At 36.7% G+C, this 16,645-nt stretch overlaps 1 protein-coding gene across 1 annotated transcript; it reads left to right on the top strand.

Moving 5' to 3' along the window:
* The first annotated feature begins 2,663 nt into the window (after positions 1–2,663).
* On the top strand, positions 2,664–16,531 carry LOC121517420 (NACHT, LRR and PYD domains-containing protein 12-like). The gene is made up of 13 exons (XM_041799161.1): positions 2,664–2,848; positions 2,927–3,043; positions 3,527–3,664; positions 5,990–6,127; positions 6,699–6,934; positions 8,243–10,043; positions 11,180–11,356; positions 11,564–11,740; positions 12,578–12,751; positions 13,400–13,573; positions 13,892–14,065; positions 15,487–15,660; positions 15,876–16,531. Exons 1-13 carry the CDS (start codon positions 2,811–2,813, stop codon positions 15,892–15,894), a joined length of 3,537 nt encoding a protein of 1,178 aa, XP_041655095.1. The 5' UTR covers positions 2,664–2,810; the 3' UTR covers positions 15,895–16,531.
* The last annotated feature ends 114 nt before the right edge of the window (positions 16,532–16,645 follow it).

The raw sequence follows: 16,645 nt of genomic DNA, 5'->3' as shown, positions 1-16,645 counted from the left end.
TAATAATTTAATTGAATAATGTCTTTACTACATGAAAGAGTAAATTGAAATATGTATAAAAAAACAAAAACAGTGAGGTTTTAACAATATTTACTATTATTTTGTGGTTGCTCAAAAATTGTCCCACATATTCGTCACCACCATCAGATATTTATAAAAAGCAGTAAAATCAGGCAACTACAAGGTCAGCTACTATCCTGAGGACCCATTTTCAAACCTTCAGCTCTTCTGCATGCTTTAAGATCACTCAAGCTCCTGTAAGTCTTAAACTTGTTCATATTTTTGGACACTGCTACTGCCACAGCCATAACGTGTCAACACCGTCTCCTCTGTATAAAAAATATTTGAATAGATTATGAGATAAATGTATACTTTTTAAGAAGAGGTCTGAAGTAGCTAGCAACAGAGGGGAAACAAGATGGCTAATGTGAACAACTCATGCATATCATGTGAAAGAGTAGGTTTTGTCACCACCGTCAGGTTTTCTGTCTGACGGTGGTGACAAAAACCTCCAAATGGTCCTAAATGGAGGCTAGAATACAATTGTTGATCACAATAAATACCAATATGATCTGTAATTTTTCACTAACCTCTTTTATATCTTTATTTATGTAATTCCTCCTATATTTCTTCCACCCTAGGGGATGAGGTGTGCCTTCCCTCTCTCATTTCACTATCATGCCATGTTCATTTGGCTTATGTCATTTGGGATGCACATAGTGCACCTACTACCTACCTACATAGCACATAGTATACAATATCCCTTGTAGGCTATGCATCTCCAATGACTAAAGCCAAATGAAAATAGCATGACAACATTTAACCAAATCTAACATTCACTGTAAGTTTACAGAAGAATATAATGTATTATTTTATGAGTAGGGGGCAAGAGATGACAGTTTAAGATGATGTCAGTGATGCATTGTACATTATTCCTACTGGTAATGACTTTATTTTTTACTATGATGATTTGATATTTGATTATATGGAGATGAGGTACTTTTAATAATGACATTGCTTAATTGTAACTTATATTCCTTGAAAAATGTTTATTACATGCTCAGAATTGTTATTTTTTTGGACCAAATAGTGAAATAAAGTTGTTCAGCAAGAAGCCATTGACCTGAGTGGTATACATTTCAGAATTGTATGTTGTAATGAGGCCACTGTCACCACTGTCAGAGGGAGTTTTATTTGTTTTAAATGAATATGCTTACAATATGTTTCTTCAGTGCTGTTGAGTTATTAAATTAATAGTCTCTTTTAATACTAAGATATGTTTGTTAAATAAAAAAAATTACTTTTTCTATTTAGACCAAAAGTAAACGTTGTATGATGTCAGATCTTTTAAAGTAGTACACGTGAATTAGTATAAAAAATGAACAAAAGTGAATATTCAACATTTAACAGGATATATGTGTACTAAGAATCCCAGAGAATGATTTAAAAACTCTAAATACATATTAGACCAAATAAATAAAAAATAATTTGCTTTTTATTGTGTCTGACGGTGTTGACGAAAACAAAGTAATAACTGGAAAAACGGCTATTTTATAACAAAAAATACAAAATGGGGAGGTTGCACCAGTACATTGCTGAACAGCCAAGACCTTGGTCTATAATGATATACCTTCAGATTTTGTAATTTAACTTTTTATTTTCAAAATTAAACCTGTTTTATCCAAATTCCCAAGAATCAGTGTACTGTGTTTTTAGAATGTTTCAAATGTTTCAAAAAATATTTAGGGAGCAATTTATTTGTAATAAATACTCTGCTGCTAAGAATGCAAGATGGGTGATTTCTCCATCAGATAATTTTTTTTTTTATGTTATTCTTATTTTTACATGGTGCTGTTTTTGTTTTATATGGTGCCAAGTATGCACAGCAGAACATGTGTCAGGTATAGCTGCGCCAGATACATTTAATTTTCAATAAACAAGGAAAAAAAGGCATGGAAATTTCTCTATTTTTTGTATCGAAAAAGTATCGAACCGTGACAAAAATGTATCGAACTGAACCGAACCGTGAATTTTGTGTAATGTTGCACCCCTAGTACACATGTATTTACTCAGGTATCAAATCTCTTAAAATGAATAGGGTAGGTATCTAAGATGTATGGGTATGTATAGGCCTACACTGTTGTGTGAATGTATAAATGCATTGACTCAGGTATTACTAAAATCTTTTGAAATATAGTAATATGGTAGGTATTTATGCATATGTACATATGTATACTATGTTTAGATACTTTTGTACTCACTCAGATTGCAAAATCTTTTATAATGAAGTAGGCAGGGGCAGTTTAAGATAAGCATTTATGCTTCCACCTGTCCCTTCACAAACATTACTGGAGCTCTTTTTTTGTCCTTTTGTTTGGTATGACAAGTGATGTGATTTTCATTGAGCAATGAATTGTATTTCTGTTGCCTTTTGATGTTTGAGATAAATAAAGATCAAATCCAATCAAATCAATGGGAGTACAAGCAATTCATATTTTCACAAACTATTAGTGAAACGAACTTTTTCAAACTACAGTTGTGAAAATCAGGCAGTTAAGGCAGTTTTTGTGCTTTTTGTTTTATTTTGAAAGGTGGGAGGGAAAGGAGTTCAGCCTAACCGATTTCATTTACCGTAATCATTCTAGTAGAGCGGCCTACAAGGGCGGTTATGGAGGTGACCGAGGAAATGCGTCTGTATGATAGCTGACTCTTCAACAGTACAGCGATACCACAGTGGCTTTCAACTCTGATTTCTCTGAACAAGGAATGATCATACTCCTGGGCTCATTTGTTAAACTTCATGCTTGGAAATGGAAAGAGAGGACAGGACCCCCGTGTTTACAGACAGGTAAGCTAAGTGTATGGGCGCTATGTCATATGTAACAACATTTTTCCGTCCCACTAAACTAAAGATGGATGTCTGCAGGAAAAACACGGAAGCCAGAGCGGATTTTCCACAATCTGACTGTCTGTCGTTGAACAGTTACAGCTCCAGAGATGTTCCTCTGACTTTCAGTAATGAACCCCGATCACCTGACTCAAAGTAAGAGTTCTCATTCTCTCAGTCTACTGGAATACATCCAGCACTGACGGATATGTGAGAAGCAACACGTCTTGTTATTAGATGTACAAATATGAGCCTCTTTGACATTTCGTTCCGATGAGAATAAAAATAGATTAATAAAACTGAACACTGCTGTGATTCATGATTCTAAAAATGAAGGGGAATATGGCAGCTATCAAACTACCTCACTGGTTGATGAGCGATTGAAAAGACAACAGTGAAACTCTGGTGAGACATCAGGCTGTATTTATAGTTAAAATATATTTGATACCATTAATGATCTACAGGCTTATTTGACAGTAGGTTTGTGATCTATAATGCAAAAGAAAAGGCTCAATTTCCTTGAATATTGATCATTAATATTAATTCATGAAACATTTAAGGATAATAAACTACTGTTTCCTATCACATGTTCATAGGTTCAATAAGAAAAACATTTTCTTTGTGTGTGTCTAATTTCAGACAAAAGATGACGTCTGGTGAAAAATGTGAGGAGATCAGAGCAGACTCTCCAGTTTCCACCAAACTGTCTCTGAAGAGTGACCACTCCAGAGAAGTTCCTCTCACCTTCAGTGATGGGCCAGGACTATCTGACACAAAGTAAGAGTTATACGTATTATGTAGTTTTTATTATGTAGTTTTTAAAACAAATGAAGCCACATACAGGTTTGTATTCACATTACGTGGCTAAAAATATCTTGGTGTGTAGTAGCAATAAAAAAATGGCAATCCAAGGGCAATATCAGTCCCCCCAACAGCCTCCCATTAGTAATTTCAGAAAATGTGCTATCAGCGATGTTGTTAAATATCTACAGACATTAAAACAACTCCAAAAGAGAATTAGATTGAAACAGTCTAATCAGAAATGACTGAAAGTGGATACGTTTTACAGAAATCCAGCTGCCAGCACTTATTAGTGACTATTCAACCAGGAGTAAAAGCTACCACTCTCAAAGAAACTTTGTTTGCTGCACTGTTTGTAAACTGAATATTAGTACCCTAGGATTGGTCAAGGTGCAACAATTTCTCTTTTTTATTACTGAAATGTTGCGTGTGTCTCTTGATTTAAAAACTCTCTTTTTAAATCAAATCAAATAACCTTCAACCTAAATATCATATCAAACAAGGTGCACAGGTATGACATATCTTTAAACTGGCATGACAAACTTGTTCTTGAATAAAGCTGTGGTTTACCGTGTTAACTTTCTGCTTCCCTAACATTGCAAAGCCAGTGAATTAGCCAGATTTCATGTCTGCCATCAGGCAGAGAATGACCTGACCAATCAATGCCATTTAAGGAGAATAAGGTGGTAGCTTCAGTGGGGATTTAGTTTTACTGGAAGCTAATAAACAAGAACAACCAGTGAAGTGATTAGCTCAGATGGAGCCTTAGAAGCTATATATCTATAACTGTTTTATCAGGGTTTTACAACATTTCTTAATCATGAGGAGATAAAAAACACATTGAAAGCTTTTCTTATTGGAAGAGGTGTTTTCACTCCTCTCCTGAGTGGCAGTCCCTTTAATGGGTTGTCCTCGGTAAGAGTTTGGTTCAGAAACTGGTTTCATTGGTAGCAAACAACAATGATGGCTGCCTGTCAAGCTCACGTTATGTAGTTTAAACCCCAGGGCTGCACATGTCTACTACGTCATGTAGTGTTCTTCTCACCATTAGTGATGAATCTTGACTATCTAACCCAGAGTAGACTTTTAATTACTTATTTAGCCTTTGAAAGTAAACGACTCAACATATAGGTTTGTATTCAAACAATATTGCTATAAATATCTAGGAGTACAGAATACTTCATACATAATCTTTTTTTCTTCTGTGACAGTAGTGTCTATTCTTTTCTGTTTTGAGTGTGATGTCAGCATTTTTATTTGCTTTACTAGTTTTACTTTGAGAATTACTTAAGTTAATATACATTTATAATCAGAAAAAAATCTCAGTAGATTATAATTGAATAGACTGGCAAACCTTTACTTAGATGGAGTGTACCTCTCATTCTTAAACATTGATGTGTATGTGTAACAAGTGGATTACTTGGACAACTAAGCTAAAGTTTAAGACCTGCATTAAGAATCATACAGCATCATGTCAAGTGGAAGTTCTAGCTTTACTTTTATGATGCTGCAGTAACTCTTCATCTTCATACTGCATTGAAATGAAATACAATGTTATAAGCACATATCCTCTCATTAGGGCACAAGTATCTTGTGGTTATTTCATATTGTTAACAAAGTACATCTTCTTGTCATGTCTTTTAAGAAAATACAAACGACATGCATCTCTTTTTCTTTCTGTGTTTACATATCATTTAATAAAGCCGTCCTCCTGAACATGAAGATGTCTTAAAATAATCAGAGACATCAATTTACAGCACAGGCTTTGAAAATAGGAATGATCATTATTGTTACGTATATTTGCACATACAATGGATTTGTCTTAGTTTTTTATTTTGGCGCAAAAGTCAAAGAACAACTTTATGCTTCCATAGAAATAAAAGAGAATCGTAACTCTCCTAGGTAGCATAATAAGTTACACAGCCACTTTGTTATCATAATTAAAATTGTTTTATTTCCTTACATGTTTCAGCTTTTTCTCAGACGTGTATGATATGCTTTAACACAACTCTACAGTATTTAGATCAAAACCTCAACAAAAAGATAAACACAGTCTAAATAAGAAAGTGTGCCAAAAGATATCGAAATAGAACTTCTCTCATACATATCCTTTTTAAATAATCAATGATTATTGAATGATTATTGATCATCCTAGATTATTGAACAATAACATAAGGAAATTTATTGAAAAATTAGCCATATTTGGTGTTTTTTTTTCATTATGAAGTAGAAACTGTGTCTTTCCTTTCTCATCTACATGGAACCAGCCGTAAACCTTTCTCATTGTGTGTTTAATTCTAGATCAAAGATGAGTTCTGGAGGGCGTCCGGACGAAGAGAGAGCAGGCTCTCCAGTTTCTACCTGTCCTTCCCTGAAGAGTGACCACTCCAAAGATGTTCCTTTCACCTTCAATGATAAACATGGACTGTTTGACACAAAGTAAGAGTTTTACTTATTCTTTTAGACCTGTGGAATATTTCAAGCACCCTTTTGTTTTTTGTCAGCATCACATGGCCCACTTTAGTGCGAATAGGGAAAATAGTCTGAAAGGGAAGATATTGGAAAGTAATTACAAACTAATGAACCTTCTTTTTAAATAACCGAAAACCAAAATGTTACTACACTATAAAGATATAACTACAAATAACAAAAGCAGTGCCATCCCTTTCTCCTTTTAACACTTAAGTCAGATCAGACTGAGTGCTGGATTCATCATTTGTAAAACTCTCCCCAGGCCTAAGATGCTGTTATGTAGTTACTGCTTTTATGGCTCCAGTGTATCCTGGTTGTATATTTCAGACACCACAATTTCTGTGTGTGATCTGTATGAGATTCTGTCTAAGAAGTGGATATTTATTGATCAAAGCACCACTACTACTGATTAGACTCCAAAAATAAGTAAAAATGTCTGTAGCTGGGCTTTAATATGCTGTGCTTGAAGATTCCTGCAGACTGCAAAATGATTTTTAAGAAAAAAAAGTTTGGAGTTAAAATGTCTTTACCAATGCAGGGAGAGGAAGAGGACTTGTGATGACATCGACAGTCCATTGCCCTGCTGTGTTTTGTGCAAAGAGATCGTGAAGCATGCAGAATTTAGCAGCTGTGGACACTGCTTCTGCAAGGAGTGTATTGCTTCTTATTGGGAAGAATCTAATTCAGCAGGTGATCCTCCCTGTCCTGTATGCGGAAAAAGATGCAGAAAAAATCCAAGATTGCAGACAATTGTTCAAAGCAGCATTGAACAAGGTATTTATTGTTTTTTACTTTTGTGTCTCTTCTGTTTAACACACGTCAGTAACTCGAGATGCATTGCATTAGGCCAGTGGTGTTTACCCTAGGTTTGTAGCTGCTGAGGGCAATTGTTTTGTTTTGCATTTTAAAATGCATTTACGTTATAAAGTGTCAAGTTATATTTATCTATAGCTAAGGAGGAAGAGGAAAAGTCAGACTCAACTTTTTCCAAAGGTAAAAGTCAACTTCTCAAGGATGTATGATAATATATTTCTTGCACAAATGAGACAAGCTCATCAGGACAATGCTGTTTGCCACTTTCTCTCCTTCATCAAAAGCCAATATACAGTACATCATCGTTGACAATCTATCCACCCCCTCCCTACGCTACAAATCTAAATCAACAGTAACAAAGAGATTTTCTCTGACAGAAAGTGTATTAATAATGCATTCTTTGGTCTATGCCATCCATGGCATACTATATATGCACAACAAGAGCAGATGGCTTTACTCTTGGGTCAATTACAATATAAAACATGGCAGCAGAATAAAATTAGTATCATTAATGTCTCAGTGGAATTAAAAAAAGTCAACAGAATGTTGCAAAAGAAAAGGAAACTGTTGCAACTTCTTCAGGTAAAGGACTCCCATTCAGCCACAATTAATTAATTGGCATTAATACTTTTTTTTAACAGCACTATTAATCACTTATCAAAGTGGACATTTAAAATAGATAACTGCTTAATATAATGCTTCAGTACTAAAATAAACTAGCTCATTGCACCTGATATGTTACAGTATGTTTAAGTTTGAAGGTAGTGTGAGTGAGAAAAAAATCATGTTTACATTTATGCATTTATGCTTTAGGTGCAGATGGGTTGAAAGTGGAAAAAATACAGAGGAGCAGATGGGTGATCACAGTCAGAGTAACAATAAAGGGGTACTAGAGGGCAAGAGGAGGTGCTTGGGTGTGAGATTAAGGTGACAGAGACAGGTAGAAAAATCTGAGGGCAACCATATGATGGCTGAAGCAATCAATGGAGAGGTGAAATCAGCAGGAATGAATGCAGCTGGGGCAAAGCTTAAGGACATGCATGAACTGGTTTTATGACTCCATGCTGACGTCAAGGTTTCCCTCCATCCCTGTCATGTGACACATCAGGAACTCCTGGATGTTATAACCTGAAATTTAGCACAAACTCTCACAGTTGCTCAGGTAGTTATGTCATTGTAACTTCAAGTCCATGTCATCGCAAACGCTCATGAGACTTAAACAGCATCTAATTCCCTTTTTTTAAACATAACTTTTTGTTTGTCTTTCAGGCAATTGCAGTCTGCAGGAGGTTTTAGACACTCATAAGCTCAGTCTCAAACAAAGATGTGAAATTGCAATAGAAGGGACAGCTGAAGTGGGAATTATCACCCACCTGAACAGTATCTACACTGAGCTTTACATCACTGAAGGCCAATGTGAAGGAGTTAACGTCCAGCATGAAGTGTGGCAGCTTGAGACAATATCCAAAAATGAGAACCTGCATGAAACTCCAATCAAATGCCATGACATCTTCAAGGTCTTACCTGGACAAAAGGGATTAGTCAGAGTAGTCCTAACAACCGGCATCGCTGGCATCGGAAAAACCTTCTCAGTGCAGAAGTTCACCCTCGACTGGGCAGAGGGCCTGGAAAACCAAGATATCAGCCTTGTGATTCTGCTCTCTTTCAGGGAACTGAACTTGGTCAAAGAGGAGCAGTACAGTCTCTTGAGGCTGCTTCACGATTTTCACCCAATGCTACAGTCAGTCACAGCTCAAAAGCTTGCTCTCTGTAAAGTTTTGTTCATTTTTGATGGTTTGGACGAAAGCAGACTTTCGTTGGACTTCCACAACAATGAGACTGTGTCAGATGTCAACCAGAGGTCATCAATCAGCTTGCTCTTGATGAACCTCATCAGGGGGAATCTGCTCCCTTCAGCTCTCTTGTGGATAACTTCCAGACCTGCAGCAGCCAATCAGATCCTTCCATCTTATGTGGACAGGATGACAGAAGTACGAGGTTTTACAGACGCACAGAAAGAAGAGTACTTCAGGAAGAGATTCAGTGATGATCCAATGTCCAGCAGAGTGGTCTCACACATTAAGGCATCCAGGAGCCTCTACATTATGTGTTACATCCCAGTTTTCTGTTGGATCACTGCTACAGTCCTGAAGCACATGTTGTCTGCTGACCAAAAAGAGCTGCCCAAGACCCTGACCGAGATGTACGCACACTTTCTGCTGGTTCAGACCAAGAGGAAAACACAGAAGTATGATCAGGAGCATGGAGCAACTCAGCAGGAACAGATGCAGATAAACAAGGAAGTCCTTCTGAAGTTGGGGAGACTTGCATTTGAAAATCTGGAAAAGGGAAACATCATGTTCTACCAGGAAGACCTGGAGAGTTGTGGTCTTGATGTCAGAGAAGCCTTAGTTTTCTCAGGACTGTGCACTGAGATCTTCAAACAAGAGTGCGTACTCTTTCAGAAGATGATTTACTGCTTTGTTCATTTGAGTATTCAAGAGTTTCTTGCAGCTGTCTATATGATTGACTGTTATCTCAACAAGGAGGTGGAAGTGCTGGTGACGTTCGTGGGAGAAGACTGGGACAAAAACAGCAGCGAAGCAGGTCTTGATATCTTTCTCAGCAGAGTTGTTAAAAAGTCCTTGAACAGTGGAAATGGCCATCTAGACCTCTTTGTTCGCTTCCTTCATGGACTACTGTTGGAGTCCAACCATCATCTTTTAGAAGGTCTGGTAGGCTGGACAGCAAGCAGTACAGAAAGCATCCAGAGAGCAATAAACAACCTGAAGAAGATGAATGCATATGATACTTCTCCTGACAGATGCATCAACATCTTCCACTGTTTGATGGAGATGAATGACCAGTCAGTGCACCAGGATATTCAAGAGTATCTGCAGTCAGACAATAGATCAGAGAAAAAACTGACTAAGACCCATTGCTCTGCACTTGCCTACATGCTGCAGATGTCTGAGGAGGTTCTTGATGTCTTGGATCTGAAGAAATACAACTCAACCATAGATGGAAGGCGGAGATTGCTTCCAGCTGTGAGAAACTGCAGACATGCTAAGTAAGTCAGGATATTAACATTACAGTTACCTTTATGCCTATTGACACTTTATCCCAATCACTGAAGTGTAAGCTTGGACTATATCTCATATATTTAATGAAGAAAGATAAATGATTGAAAGCCCTGGAAAAACTAGAAAATAGAACTTTGATATTTTGTATCAAAGACTTTGATAAATGTGTGGATCAGTTATGAAATACCCAAGACTTGAACATTTTGCCTACAAAAGGAAGTTGTTTGTTTTTGTCTTACCTTAGGAAATATGTGCCTTTTAATGATAACACATCTACACAAGGTGATACATAAAAAGACACTTAAAAGACAGCAAATATCATAAACTCTTCAGTAGAAGCAGACTGGGGGTATGCCATAGGGCAAAAAAAATTATGATGCCTTCCAATATTGTGCAAAGTCCACAATAACCAATTTCTGTACATTTGTGTTGCTCTTTTAATACCACCTGTTTCATTTTATGGATTAGTTACTAAATTTTCAGCATTCAGTAACACTGATAGTTGTGAAGTGCGGACCATAGCCCATGACCAATTTACCTAGAAATGTGCTGCCCATCTTCATTGGTCACTTAATATCTTTAATTGAGGAGTTTTTTTCAGCAGCATTCCACAAAAAATATTTACGCAACATGTCGTCCTTTTCTTTAGATCGATTGTAATGACCTAATGAGGGAGAAAAGCTGCTAAAAAGTTGCACCACTAGCCTGGTCAACATTGCTTTTTATCCCGGCATACTTTGTACAGCAATGTTACCACTTGAAATACACAATGAATTTGGAGAGGGAATGTACTGGATGTAGCCCACTCTTTAGGTACTATAAAGGTGCTAAGAGTGCATCATATTTTTAGAAAATAATAAAACTTGACACCAAAGGGCTACATTAAAGGAGGACCCCGGGATCATAATGAAAAAATGCTCTTATTATAATTCAATTCACTGTGTTTGTACCTGCAAGTAAAATTATGTTTGAAATAAGCATTGATCACCTGTATTATTACTTATAGCAGCAGTTCATGCTAACAGTACCTAGAGGAGATGCTTTAAATTTCATTATGATTTTGCTCAGTATCTGTTGCAGCACTTAGTACTTTAACATTACACCAAATGTGATGTATTTGCAGACTTTCTTGCTGTGGACTCTCTGAGTGGCATTGTGAAGTTTTATCTTCAGCTCTCATGTCAAACCCCTCCCATCTTCGGGAGCTGGACCTGAGTGAAAATGACTACCTGCTGGATTCAGGAGTGAAGCTGCTGTGTGTCGGCCTAAGAAATCCAAACTGCAGACTGGAGATTTTAAGGTCAGTTAACCTTCAGAGACAGATTTGATATTTCGTTACACCCCTCCACCATTTGTCTTCTTGTGCTAATGATAACATCTGTACAAGAGTGATTCAGATTAACCAAACAGCATTTCAGTCAGGTAATTTTAGTGCCCTGTGTATGAAAGCATAGCAGTGCTGAGCTACAAGTGACATGTTTGAGTCATTCTTTATTTGAAATTTCAGCTTGAAGAGCTGCAGTTTGTCAGACAGTTGCTGTGATTCTTTGGCAGCAGCACTGATGTCCACCTCTTCTTGTCTGAGAGAGCTGGACTTAAGTGACAACAACTACCTCAAGGATGCTGGGGTTAAACTGCTTTCGACTGGACTAGAGAGTCCACACTGTCGACTGGAAACTTTGAGGTAAGGCAGCATTTTACCAGCTTTGTCCGCATTGGTTTTTTAAATAGATTAATTTGCATTATAATTGTGGTTTAGTTTAGGAACTAGTTTCATCTATCTGCCATCTAATTTGGCACCATATTCCAATTTGGTATACTGGCCCAGACTTGTAATTTTTCTTTGAATACTGTTGCCTTGCTATGTTTTTACAATATGTACATATTAATACCTTGTATTAATTTACACCTTATACCAATGAAGCCTTGCATTAGTTCCTCCAGTTCATATAAGTCATAGCTCCAGCTGTAGCAAGCTGACAGCAAGCTGACTGGATTATTTCTTCTGATCAGTTATTGACAATCAGAGCTCAACCACGACTTACCTCTCCATGATCCCCTACTGTTCACATTGCGCTGCTGCTGGAAAATATTATCCTTCACCACACACCCTTCATCTTTAAAGCATTAAGGATTTTGGTCCACTCTTGTACAAAGGGGGCAAGCATTACACTACCTGAAAAACCCTGGCATGCCAAGTTTAAGTGTATTGCAATTCAACAGTAATTTGTTAAACATAAGAGTGTTCCTAAATGGAATCTTGAAGATTTCCTGATTTTCCATTCCTTGAATAAGCAGTATAACGGCTATAATGGCTGTGTGTAACCAGACTGATCTTTAATATTACAGTGTTTCTGTAAATAATTTAATATGATTATTTACTGACGACTCCATGACTTTAGCAAGACAGGAAAATGAAAAATTAAACCACCTTCTTATCTAAATACATCAATGAATGTCAAAACTGTACAGATGTATTTACATCATGACTATTTTGTCTGTTTTTTACTTCTTTGTCCAGGTTAAGTTGTTGCAGGCTATCAGAAATAGGCTGTGCACATGTGGCCTCAGCTATAAAGTCCAACCCCTCACATTTGAAAGAGATAGACCTGAGTAAAAACAAAGTTAAGGATCGAGGGGTCATCCTACTGTCTGCTGCACTGCAGACTCCTGAGTGCAAACTGAAACTTCTGAGGTGAGTTGAGTATATCAAAAAATATTCGTTCAGGATGATGATCTGAAGATGACTCTGACAGGCTCTTTAGCTTTTTTCTACAGAAGAATATTTTTTATCATACTGTCAGTGGATAAAGCTGAACAAGTGTTGACAAAAAAACAGTCTCAACCTGTTCTTTTAGTTAACTGTCCTGATGCAACTTTCGTTATGATTCAGGGAAGATGATAGATTAATACGTATTTTTTACTTTTACACCCCTTTAGCCCCTGTTACATCCTACTTCATAGAGTAGTAAAGCTTCAAGCCTCCTCTTTATTCCTCTACCTACTGAGTTTTGCTTTACTTAAATTGCATCTTGTCAACACATTACTCTGTCTTGGCATTGGTTTTGTGCTTTCTTGGTAGCAATTCCCAAATATGCTTATATTTTTCCATTTTACCTGTTTGACCTTTATTATGTTGATCTTTTCATTGTTTTTCTCCCATTTATGGTTAGAGTTGGATATTTTTCCAAAAACAGATGAAGCAGGGGCTGCTTGGTAGTGTAGTGGTTATCCCCTGCTGACCCCACACAGGATCTGGAGAATAGATAATGAATGGATGAAACACTGTTTCGTCAGCCTTTTTGACTGAAAATTTTGGATTCAATCAGTCCTTTCATTACAGGATTGATAAATGTGGGCTTACAGAGGATTGCTGCACTTCCTTGTCTTCTGCTCTCGAGTCCAACCCATCAAGTGTGAAAGAGCTGGAACTGAGTAACAATGATTTGCAGGACTCAGGAGTGAAGCTACTGTGTGTTGGACTCAGGAGTGCCAGTTGTGGATTGGAGGCTCTGAGGTCAGTCATCAGGTTTTCAACTCTACGTGAATTTGAAAGAAATGGCTAACTCATTGAAAGTACTGTTGATAAATCTATATAAGAAAAGGCAATTTAGTTTACAGCCAATATCAGAAACAAGATGAATCAGAGTGTGCCACACAAGAAATGAAGATATGACAAAAGGCATATTGGATCTAGCTTAAAAAAGTATAGTTACAAACAGACAGTTAAAGTTGTATTGATGTGTCATAATTAAAAAGTATTCTATTAAGGCTGCTTAATTGTAATCTGGAAATCCTGTTTTATCAGATAACATGGTTTATTGTCTTTCCTCAGGTTGAGGGGCTGCTGGCTGTCAGAAAACTGCTGTGCTGATCTGGCTTCAGCTTTAATGTGTGACTCATCCAGTCTGAGGGAGCTTGATCTATGTGAAAACGATTTACAGGACTCAGGGGTTGAGCTGCTGTCTACTGGACTAAAGAGTACACATTGTAGACTAGAGACCCTAAAGTAAGAAACCCCCCTTTCCTTCCAAAAAAATTTCTTCAATCTCTTACAATTTGCAGTTAGTGATGTGATTAACATGTTTGTACTCCTCAGTGCTTTGCAAATCTTTCTAGTGAATGTGACTGAGCTGTTTGACTTTGTTATATGAAGACTATCTCACCTCTTGTTCGCCTTATTAACACATGTATCTGTTATTTTGGGTCAAAATGCTGAAAATAAAACTATTTTGGGTGGTACATTAACATTTTGGGAATTATTCACTGCTTGTAAGAATTAAAAGGAATATTTAATTGTCACATTTTAAAAGTTATTTAAATTTCAGGTACAGGATATCTATATCTATGTCTATATCTATATATACAGTGCTTAACACATTTATTTGACCACCCTAACCCTAACCAAAGTAAGGTTTATGCCACAGCTGCCCTAAATTAACAGCATTGGTTATTACCAAAATCATTTTTTTATGTTTCTGCAATGGTTAATACACCAATATGTAGAAGCTCTTTAACCGAGATGATATTTTATATGCTTAAATTTAATTATTATTGTTATCCATGAATTTTAAAATTTACTGATTTACAAAAAAACTGAAAAAATAGTAAAGCACATTAATATTTCTTGATTAATATGTCAAATTATAGTTATTTACTTGCATTCCTGAACAGAAAAATTTGTTTTAGTGGTTGAATGTTATGCTTGATTAATTTCTGACTTCTCAGAGAAGCCCAGTGAGCCGGCTCAAATTTGGGTGAATTCAGTTTGAAATCCCTCATTCCTGTTCAAAATGGTAAAACGTGGAGAGCTCACTGAAAATGAAAGAGTCCACATTAAAGCACTTCATGATGCTGGATGGTCTTTGAGACAAATATGACAAGTGGTCTAATAAATTTGTTAAGCACTGTGTGTGTGTGTGTGTATATATATATATATATATATATATATATATATTTTGTCACAAAAAACTAATTTTATATATATATATAAAATTAGTTTTTTGTGACAAAAGACTGATTCTTTTGGTGTTCTGCTACTGCTAGCATGAGGCAGGACCTGAAGTTCCTGCTTGTGCAGGACAATGCCCAGTCTCGTGAACAGAGTATGTAAGCAGTTCCTGGATTATGAAGGCATTCATGCCATTGCCAGGCCCACTCATTGCACTGGCCTAGTAGATTCAATTTAGACCCAATGTTACTTGCAACCAAGTACCACTATTGTTACAACCTTTTTGTTTCAAATAAATATACAGTGTACATCAGTGAAGATTTCAGTTTGAATATTTCATTTATAAATATCTGATGTTGGATTCAACATCATTAGTGTTTTGTTTTGTATATTGACTGATATTCTTACGCTGACACAGTGGTCATGCTAACTGTAACAAAGTGGAGAAGTAGCTCATGAAAATCCTTTAATCTCTGCAGGCTGATTCACTGTGGGATCACAAGTGAAGGCTGTGCTTCTCTGGCAGCAGCTCTGAAGTCCAACCCTTCCCATCTACGTGAGCTGGACTTAGGTAAAAACAGCTTTCAGGGGTCAGGTGTGAACCTGTTGTCTGAAATCCTGGAGAGCCCACATTGTCGACTGGAGACTCTTAGGTCAGTGCTGTTTTTAAAGTCAATTCATACCTGTTTCAGTAATATTTTTCTAACCAAAAGAGAGGGTGTTTTCCAGTTGAAGATTCTGTGTGGTCTTCTCGGTCTCTAAAAAATAAATTATTACTCTCTTCATGAACATCTGTGAAAAGAACAGAGACTTAAGGATTGCACAGTATCAGTGCAAGTGGTGATGTTTGCTTTTATCCTCCCCACAGAATGGAAGAGATGAAGTAAACCTGGAGTTTATCTCCTCACAAGCCATGTGATGCTAGAGCTGCAAGGATCACCGTTGCACCACAATGCTGACAGAAAGAGCACTTTATTTCTTTTTAATTTTGTTAAAATAGAAAGTCTGATTTTAGTCAACTGCTGACTACAAAATTTCAAACAAGAGTAAAGGGTTAGGGTTAGGGGGTTAGGGTTAGGGTTAGGGTCAGATAAGTGAATTTATTTCTTTTGAAGTGTATATTGTTTGAGATCTCCATCATCTATTTATGAAACTTTGCCACATGAATTGTTTAAGGGTTTTTTAAGGCTTTTTACCAGTCCATGTATTAATAGTTTGAAAAAGAAATCACCTTACATAATCAGAAATGTCCTCTTTTTTGTGTACTGTAACTTTTTATAAATATATCTTTTTCTACAGTCAATCATGAATTTCAGTTCTTTTTCTAGGAAGTTTTTCCTTGCCATTGTACCTGTATTACACAGCATATGTTCTAGTCCTGCTCTGTTCTAGTGCACCTCATAAACCTCTACCTTATTCGTTGAGCTCGAATGAGCTTTACTTCCAGTTGTGGAAGTAAATACACCTAACCTTTATGAATGATCATTTGTTAACTAAAACGATTCCAGTTCATGCTGTTTTTTTTTCTTCTGGCCAACCAAAATAACTTAAAGCATTCTTATTCAGTCAGCTTTTACACTGAAATGGACTTTACTTAGACGATGAAATGTCTCCATGGCCATACAGGAATACTAATTC

This window comes from Cheilinus undulatus, linkage group 11, assembly GCF_018320785.1.
Source record: "Cheilinus undulatus linkage group 11, ASM1832078v1, whole genome shotgun sequence".
NCBI lineage: Eukaryota > Metazoa > Chordata > Actinopteri > Labriformes > Labridae > Cheilinus > Cheilinus undulatus.
Note: the sequence above shows the minus strand (reverse complement) of the source record. Positions and strands in the feature narration are given on the sequence as shown.